This window comes from Theropithecus gelada, chromosome 9, assembly GCF_003255815.1.
Source record: "Theropithecus gelada isolate Dixy chromosome 9, Tgel_1.0, whole genome shotgun sequence".
Classification (NCBI taxonomy): domain Eukaryota; kingdom Metazoa; phylum Chordata; class Mammalia; order Primates; family Cercopithecidae; genus Theropithecus; species Theropithecus gelada.
The window spans coordinates 34468803-34478487 of record NC_037677.1 but is presented as its reverse complement, the minus strand read 5'-3'; the positions used below and the strand labels follow the sequence as shown (position 1 = coordinate 34478487).

Genomic DNA, 9685 nt, shown 5'->3' with positions numbered 1-9685 from the left:
GGAAATTCCTAGGTGTCTAGGTGGTGGCACTCCAAATACAAGTCTGACAACTGCATTGCAGACTGCTGCCAAGGAAACAATGACAAAGACCTTTTTTTTTTTTTTTTTTTTGAGACAGGATCTGCTCTCTTCCCCATGTTGGAGTGCAGTAGTACCATCATGGCTCACTGAAGCCTGGTGACTTAAGCGACTGCAACCAGGTAATTAAAAAAATTTTTTTTTTGTAGAGATGGGCTCAAGTGATCCTGAGTTCAAGAGATCCTCCCGCTTCGGCCTCCCAGAGTGCTAGGATTACAGGTGTGAGTCACCATGCTTGGCCTGACAAAGTCTTAATAACAACTTTGAAACAGATAATGGCTCAGAATGAATGCAAATGACCACAAAGACAGTTTTCCTTTTCTTCAGAGTTTATTTTGAATTTTCATTTTTGGATAACCAAGCAGCTCTTTAAGAAGAATGCACAGAAGAGTCATTCTGGCACTTTTGGATAGTACATAAGATATTTTTTTTTAATTTTTTTAATAGTCACATTCAGCCCACTTGCTCAATCCAGACTCTCACGTTGGGTGAGCAAGATGAGTCCATAGGATTCCAGAGTTAATACGTAACCGTATATACAAACAGCCAAAAAACCATAACGGTGCCACAGGGATGGAACAGGGAAGGGCATCTCTAACGTGTCCTCTAGTCTATCTTCGCTAAACAGAACCCACGTTACACATGATAACTAGAGAGCACACTGTGTTGAAATGAGGATGCTGACCCCAAATGGCACTTGGCAGCATGCAGTTTAAAGCAAAAGGGACATCCTTTAATAACTGTATAAAATCCAGGCAGTTTCATTAAACGAGTTAAGAAAACCAACAACAACAAAAAGCGAGGGACTGTCTGTTGTCACTGTAAAAAAGGCACTTGGAGTTAATGGGACCAGGATTGGAGGACTCATAGCTGATACAGATTTCAGTACGATTTCATTAAAAGGCTTGGATGTTACGAGAGGACACTCGGCGGTTCCTGAAGGGAGACACTGAGATGGACTGCTGAGAAGCAGAACAGATGAACACAAAGGAATCAACTCTTTACAACCAAATTGCATTGAAGCGACAACAAAAAAAGGCAAACCCCAAAACGCAACCTAACCAAAGCAAAATCTAAGCAAAATCAGACAACGAAGCAGCGATGCATAGCTTTCCTTCGAGAGAACGCATACCTTGAGACGCTACGTGCCAACCTAAGTTCTCAATGACAGCTTCACAGTAGGATTATTGTGATAAAAATGACTCAAGCGATGCAAAAAGAGTTTCATCTGTTCCCAGAATCAGAGGGAGAACTGAGGTGATCGTTAGAGCGTAGCGACATCACGTGCGGTTTCTTAATGTCCCTGGTGGCGGATACATCAAGTCCGCAGAAGGACATCTGGACACCACTTTCAGCCACCTCCTTGCAGGGGCGACATCCGCCAAAGTCATCCTTTAATCTGAGTAATAACTTTAATTCCCTTCTAACATTTACACGGCAAACAGGAATGCAGTAAACGTCCACGTCCGTCCCACGGCGGGGCTGCCGTTCTGTTTCCTCCACGAATGGGTACGCGCTTCCATGAGAAAGGATATTTGGCAATTTTATATTCCACAGTCAGGTGGCTCTGCGATAGCTCATTTAATGTTAAACGCCATCAGGGGCCTCTCCTCCCGTTTCTGCCAGGGGCTTTTCTTGTCTTCTCCTTGGTCATCATCATCATCGTCTTCCTCTTCCTCGTGGGCAGATCTTCTCTGGTGGGGGCTGACGGCTGGCTCCGGGGGGGCGTCCGCAGTCCGCCTGGTTGTCTCCTCCTGCAGGCTGGGCAGCTGGCCACCACTTCTCCGAGCCGACCCCTCCAACAAGCATCGCAGGGCACTGTCCTCGGGGGTACAGACCGTGGTCCCACACTCGCTGCCACTCTGTTCCACGTCATCCAGGTACACGAGCTGCGTGTAGGCCGTGCTGTCTGGGGCTCGAGGCTCTTTCTGCTGGTGCTCTTGGACGGGCGGGTAGTTCTGCTGCAGAGATAAAGCGTCTCCCCTTCCCTTCCGGGCAGATTTTGGTTCATTCATATCCACGCCAGAGTCCAAACTGGCATCATTACTTCCGTTCCTTCCAGCTCTTTGGAGATCAATGTATGAATGTCTAACGTGAGCGTTGGACCTGCCATCCAAGGAGACGAACCATGCCCGGGGGTGTGGAAGTGGCTTCCCACCCCCAAGCTCCATCAGCGCCTTTTCAGTCAGGAGCTGCACCTCACTGTTCATCTGAGCCAAAGCCGCGTCGTTCAGGGAAGCTGGGATGGAGAGAGACTCCGACATGGATGCATTCTGAGGGCTCCACTCCCGGGTGCCTGCGTCCTGCAGGTGCTGCTGAGAGATGGCCTGGGAAGCCAGGGGCTGGGGCTGGATCTGCGAGGACGGGTGTGGGAAGATCCCGGCATGGGGACTGGACAGCTCAGCCTGTAGTCTTTCTAGTTCAAGCTGTTGATCAGCCGGGACGACCAGAGGCTGGCTGACATAGGAGTGGTCCCCGGGGAGTTTCATATAATGAGCCGGGATGACCAAGGCGGGCAGCACCTTCCTGTAAACGCTGTCATTGACCTGGTCGACAGAACTGCAGCAGATCAACTGGCCGGGCCGCGGGAAGGACGTAGGTCTCTCGAGGTGATCGACCGATCGCGACATCATACATTCAGTTGGTCTGCGGTCCAGCAGCTGTTCTTTCTCAGGCGATGAAGGTGCGGGATACAGATGTTCCTGAATGGTGAGTTTGCTTCCTGCAGACGCTGGACCTTCTCTGTCCTGCTTTTCAAATAAAGGCTGTGAGAGCACGGTGTTGTAACTACCCCTGTAGTCAGCATTGCCCGAGGACTCATAGCCTTCTCTTTCCATAGATTTTCTTGCCTTTAAGGGAAAAACCTCCACTGACTTATGGTAGTCTTTCCCCAGCGTCCCGCTTGGCGTGAGGTTATCAAAGGAGATCTGGCTTTTATCCTCTTCCTTGCAAGACAGGAGCTCCTCCCGGGAGCTAAATTCCTGGGAGGTGCTGTAGGAGAGCTTGAGCATGGGGGTGTGCAGGTCCCCTTCCCCGCCAGGAGACATCATTTCCAAATGGACTCCACTCATCAGCTCCTTCGTGCCTGGGGCCTCGGGGCGGCCGTGGCTGGTGACGGACAGCGGGCCAGGGAATTCTGATGCTCGGCGCGAAAACAGCAAGTTGATGTGTGACATGGACGTGGACTGGTCTCTTTTGGAACTCTCCAGTCCTGCAGGGAGCTGCAGTTTTCTGTGGTGCTGACGAGGTTTCAAGCACTTCCTTCTGCGACCAAAGACACAATCCAAACCCAAAGATTAGTGATTCTCACAATGGAAAAGTTTCAAGTTTCAGGTAAAATCCTAATTCTCAATTTCCACAGGGAGAAACAAGACAAAACAAGCCATCAGCAGCCAGAAGCCTTCTCACCCCACACCCTGTTCTTTTTTTTTTTTTTTTTGAGACAGCATCTTGCTCTGTCGCCCAGGTTGGAGTGCAGTGGTATGATCATAGCTCACTGCAGCCTCGACCTCGTGGGCTCAAGTGATCCTCCCACCTCATTCTCCCAAGCAGCTGGGACCACAGGCACACGCCACCATGCCCAGCTAATTTTTGATTTTTAGTTTTTTGTAGAGATGGGGTCTCCCTGTGTTGCCCAGGCTGGTCTTAAACTCCTGGCCTCAAGCAGTCCTCCCCCTTCGGCCTTCCAAAGTGCTAGGCCACCATGCCTGGCCCTTATCCTTATTTTAACCCAGAGTAGGATAATCCAGAGATTTCATCTTTTACTGTCTGGAAAGCCCTTTGCCTAAATGAATTAAATGTATGACATACATTTTTCTATGACTTAAAAAAGTCAACAACTTATTAAAGAGTGTCAAATGTGACTAAAATGCTTTGCATTTTTAAAAAGAAAATTTTCCTCTATAATGCCTTTTTAAAATAGCTAAACTTTAAGGCTTTTATAAGCCAAATTACTTATTTCAAAGGGGTTAGTCAAGAGTTGACAATAAATATTCTTGCAAACTGATCAGACACAGCATCCAAATAAGAATTTTTTTTTTTTGTTTTTGACTGAGTCTTGCTCTGTCACCCAGGCTGGAGTACAGTGGTGCGATCTTGGCTCACTACAACCTCTGCCTTCTGGGTCCAAGCGATTCTCCTGCCTCAGCCTCTCGAGTAGCTGGGATTATAGGTGTGCGCCACCATGCCCAGCTAATTTTTATATTTTTGGTAGAAATGGAGTTTTGCCAAGTTGGCCAGGCTGGTCTCGAGCTTCTGACCTCAAGTGATCCGCCCACCTTGGCCTCCTAAAGTGCTGGGATTACAGTTGTGAGCCATCGTGCCCGGCCCAAATAAGAAGAGTTCTGCCTTGCCCTTGAGAGTATCATCGCTTAACCAGCGTTTAGGGATACTCTGAATAAATCATATGACCATTGTTAAACTCTTTTTCATAATTCCCCTTCTAAGCAATGTTATCCACGCAGCATGCTTTACACATACTATTTGTTAAGTTGCAACTTAGATCACAAATGTGAGTTCTTACTTTTTCATGGGAAGAAAAAGTACTTCAATTTAGAAAAATAAAAAAAAATTAAAAAAACCCACCTCCATATCAATGCTTCTAAGTATCAATTGCCCAAGAAATTGTGAATTAAAAAAGATATTGCCAAAATGGTAAAACTTTACCTGCAATAATATAAAAGGAGACACAGCAAAACCAAAAGTATGAAAGCCATTCCTCCTAAAATGGCCAAAAGAAACACCGTGTGATACGTGGTAATATCCTGTGTTACAACGGGACCTAGAAGGTCAGAAAATGGCATTTAGAGTTTTGAACACCTTTAACTCAAAAGAGGGATCATTCATTGAGAACACAGTGTCTTGTGCTTACTCTTCTTGGCTGGGGCATAGAGCAGTGGCCAGAGGAAAACACCCTTGGATCATGCACTTGGGGTACCACCAGCATTGCATTAGTGATTAGCACGACTATTATGGAAGCTCCCATGGCCAGGAGAACTTTGAATACTCAAAGACAAGATGTGGTTACGTCAAGGGCCCCCCACTAAGCGGAGAAGTGTGCCTCACTTGGTAGCATGTGCCTTCTTTGAAATACATGGCCTTTTTATTTTAATTTTTTTTTTTTGAGACAGGGTCTCATTCTGTCACCCAGGCTGGAACACAATGATATAATCATGGCTCACTGTAGCCTTGACCTCCTGGGTTCCATCAATCCTCCTGCCTCAGCCTCCAGAATAGCTGGGACTACAGGCGTGCACCACCACATCTGGCTAGTTTTTGTATATTTTTTTAGAGGCAGTGCTCTCACTATGTTGCCCAGGAGGGTCTTGAACTCCTGAGTTCAAGCAATCTGCCTATCTCGGCCTACCAAAGTGCTGGGATTATAGGCATGAGCCACTGTGCCCAGCCATGTGATCTTTTAATGCAAGAAAATGAATGCATGATGATTTAATGACTGGGACTCTCACCTTCAGAAAGATGGCCTGACTATCTGGGAATTTTATATTGCAGGGGAGCAAAAAAAAAAAAAAACAACCCACAAAGTTTTATTCTTGCTTTTCCCGGGCAGTCAATCATTACTGTCTGGAGAGCCCTTAGTCTAAATAAACCAGTTTAAATGTATGACATAAATTTCCTGTGACTTAAAAAAGTCAACAACTTTTAAAACTTAATACAGGTATCAAATATGACTAAAATGATAACCATCTTTAAAAACAAGATCTTTTTTATGCCTTTTCAAAATAGCTAACCTTACATGGCCACAGATCTCTTTAGAACTTATACATAAGGTTACCAAAGGTAAAAATATTTTAAGTTTATGTTGTAAACAATCCCAAGAGGTAGCTTAACTCACATTTTATGTTCCATAGTAGTACAAATCTATCTTAATGTTACTAACAACAGATCAACGACAACAAAAACCTCCCCACACATGCCAATATTTAGGTATTTATTAGTGTCCGAGTTTCTGGCAGTGTACGAATACATGGGTCAAAATGAACTGGTTCCTTTTTTTTTTTTTTTTTTTTTGAGACGGAGTCTTGCTCTGTCGCCCAGACTGGAGTGCAGTGGCCGGATCTCAGCTCACTGCAAGCTCCGCCTCCCGGGTTCACGCCATTCTCCTGCCTCAGCCTCCCGAGTAGCTGGGACTACAGGCGCCCGTCACCTCGCCCGGCTAGTTTTTTGTATTTTTTAGTAGAGATGGGGTTTCACCATATTAGCCAGGATGGTCTCGATCTCCTGACCTTGTGATCCACCCATCTCGGCCTCCCAAAGTGCTGGGATTACAGGCTTGAGCCACCACGCCCGGCCATGAACTGGTTTCATATTATTTCAGAGTAGCATGGTTTTGATTACTAAACACCACAGACACCCATTTGCTTATTTTTGATTTTTGATATTCTAAGACATAGATTTCTTTAAAAATCTTCTTAAGGGGACAAATCTCCTAATTCAAGACCTAGATAAACCCAAGATTTACCAGTTTTTGAAAACAGTGATGTTACTTAAATTCATGAGAAACACCATTCTCTTTCAGATATAATTACTTCAGTGGAGTGGGAGGAGGGGGTTAAAGTTTACAAAAATTGGAAAAATAACTGACAATTAAATACTGGCTTACTTGTTCAGAGAAATAATTTTTTTTTTTTTTTTTTTTTTGAGACGGAGTCTTTGCTCTATCATCCAGGCTAGAGTACAGTGGTGTGAACTCAGCTCACTGCAATTTCCGCCTCCTGGGTTCAAGTGATTTTCCCGCCTCAGCCTCCTGAGTAGCTGGGATTATAGGTGCCCACCATCATGCCTGGCTAATTTTTGTATTTTTAGTAGAGATGGGGTTTCACCATCTTGGCCAGGCTGGTCTTGAACTCCTGACCTCGTGATCCACCTGCTTTGGCCTCCCAACGTGCTGGGATTACAGGCGTGAGCCACTGCGCCTGGCCCAGAGAAACAATTTTTTTTTATGCAAAGACAATTTCCACGGATGTACCAAAGCTTTGTCAGGAGTCACCAAGACACTTAGGGTACACGTAAAAATATTTCCAAATACTGATGCTTTGTCCTTTAAGTACTCCGAGCATTATTTTTTTGTTTTGTTTTGTTTTGTTTTGAGACGGAGTCTCACTCTATCACCCAGGCTGGAGTGCAGTGGCATGATCTCGACTCACTGCAACCTCTGCCTCCCAGGTTCGAGCAATTCTCTTGCCTCAGCCTCCCGAGTAGCTGGGACTACAGGCGTGCACCACCACGCCTGGCTAATTTTTTGTATTTTTAGTAGAGATGGGGTTTCAACGTGTTAGCCAGGATGGTCTTGATCTCCTGATCTCATGATTCGCGCACCTTGGCCTCCCAAAGTGCTGGGATTATAGGCATGAGCCACAGCGCCCGGCCAGCATTATTGTTTTAACCTCTGCCAGTGCAATTCTTTATAAAATTCACAGCTATATTTCACTTCCTTCTTAAACAAGGAGTTAAGGAACACAACCTACATTATTTTGTTGTTGCTTTTGAGTTCATAAAAGTCCAATATTAGTGTAATTTGTTGTTATAAAGGTGGGTTGTGAGATGACTGACATATGTATCCCCACATTAAATACCATTAGAGGCTGTAGTGGGTATGCTTTGTGTTACTTTTGAGATGGGGTCTCACTCTGTCATCCAGGCTGGAGTGCAGTGACATGATCATAGCTCACTGCAGCCTTGAACTCCTGAGCTCATGGGATCCTCCTGCCTCAGCCTCTCAAGTAGCTGGGACTACAGGTGAATGCTACCATCCCTGGCTAATTTAAAAAAAAAATTTTAGAGATAGGGTCTTGCTGTATTGCCCAGGCTGGTCTTGAACTCCTGGGCTCAAGAGATCCTCCTGCCTTGACTCCCAAAGTGCTGGGATTACAGGTGTGAGTTACCATGCCCTGGCCGGTGTATGCCTTTTATAGCCTTGAGTCTCTTCCTTCACTGCTAGGAAGCTCTCAAGGGGACCTACGTCTGGCAGTTCCTTCATCCTGCCTTACAAAAGCATATAATGGCAGGGCGCAGAGGGTCACGCCTGTAATTTCAGCACTTTGGGAGGCTAAGGCGGGTGGATCACCTGAGGTCAGAAGTTCAAGACCAGCCTGACTAACATTGTGAAACCCTACCTCTACTAAAATACAAAAATTAGCCAGGTGTGGTGGCGGACACCTGTAATCTCAGCTACTCCGGAGGCTGAGGCAGGAGAATCGCTTGAACCCAGGAGGCAGAGGTGGCAATGAGCTGAGATCATGCCATTGCACTCCAGCCTGGGCAACAGGAGCGAAACTCCATCTCAAAAAGCAAACAAACAACAACAAAACCAAAACATACACAAAAGCATATACTAATCTGCAAGATGGGAAAACTGAGAGCTGAGACTGAAATACATCTAAAATTAAAGTTCACTTTAATGCATGGGCTTTATGGCATTTATTTTGGTACTTAAGATGTTTCTTTTCCTTCCTTTGTTCCTCTTCAGTCATAATCTAGGTATTTCAGATTCAGAGCGTGGGACATTTCTGTGCGTGGTTCATGCTTATATCACGACAAAAACAGTACCATCAAGGGAAACACATTACTCTTTTTTTTTTTTTTTTGAGATGGTGTCTCGCTCTGTCACCCAGGCTGCAGTGCAAGTGGCACAATCTTGGCTCACTGCAACCTCTGCCTCCTGGGTTCAAGCGATTCTCCTGCCTCAGCCTCCCAAGTAGCTGGGACTACAGGTGTACGCCACCACACCCAGCTAATTTTTGTATTTTGAGTAGAGACGGGGTTACACCATGTTGGCTAGGATGGTCTCGAACTCCTGACCTCGTGGTCCGCCCTCCTCGGCCTCCCAAAGTGCTGGGATTACAGGCGTGAGCCATTGCACCCAGCTAAGGGAAACATATTACTTTTAAAACAGATGTGAAGTGTAAATTTTCTTAGCATGGTGATATAAAGTCATTGTGACACATTTTTCAACATCTGTTCAGGAAAGACCTCCGTCAAATCAGTTACTTTGTGAGTCTAAGTGCTAATTCCAGTGATAATTCCATTGCTAAAATATTTGAACTTTCATTTCAGAACTGCCTTCATGGTTCATTTGCAAGAGACACCTTTTAATCACAGCACATTTCGACCTAGCTCAGTCACCTGCTTTATTCACCAGTCTTGAATGTGCATGACTTTTAGATGTGTTTAAAAAGAAAAATCATAAAGATTTGCCATTTGAGCATACAGATTTGCCACCAAGAAAGAGATTCACTAATGAAGGCTAAAGGCAGTGCAAGTAATATAGATTCTAAAGGCAGCTTGAGCAACAGAAGCCATTGCTGGAAATAATTCTCCTGAGATGACTATTTTGAAAAAAAAAAAAGTTCTAGAATATTTATGGGTTTAACATAGGTTAAAAAAATAAACTGTTAGTCACATTCTGAAAGATATGCATTAATGGACATATCCTAAATGGAGGGGAAGATTCTCTTAGACACAAAGCAACTGGTTTGCGTTTAAGCCTTTTTGGAAATGTCCCACCAGGCTTTCTGCCCTCAATGGTGACTTCCCACTAGCATCTCTGTGGAGTGCTTTTCCCTACATGTGTGCCTACACCAGGCCACAG

General features: G+C 45.1%; 1 protein-coding gene across 1 annotated transcript in view; it reads right to left on the bottom strand.

The window, feature by feature from the left end:
- Positions 1-389: 389 nt before the first annotated feature.
- The window catches only part of FAM171A1 (family with sequence similarity 171 member A1), a 138895-nt gene continuing 129599 nt past the window's right edge, over positions 390-9685 (bottom strand). The window contains exons 7-8 of the mRNA XM_025396845.1: positions 4744-4858; positions 390-3342 (exon numbers count right to left, since the gene is read on the bottom strand). Coding sequence (XP_025252630.1) covers positions 1656-3342; positions 4744-4858 — 1802 coding nt within the window. The 3' untranslated portion in view covers positions 390-1655. The remainder of the gene's footprint in view (positions 3343-4743; positions 4859-9685) is intronic.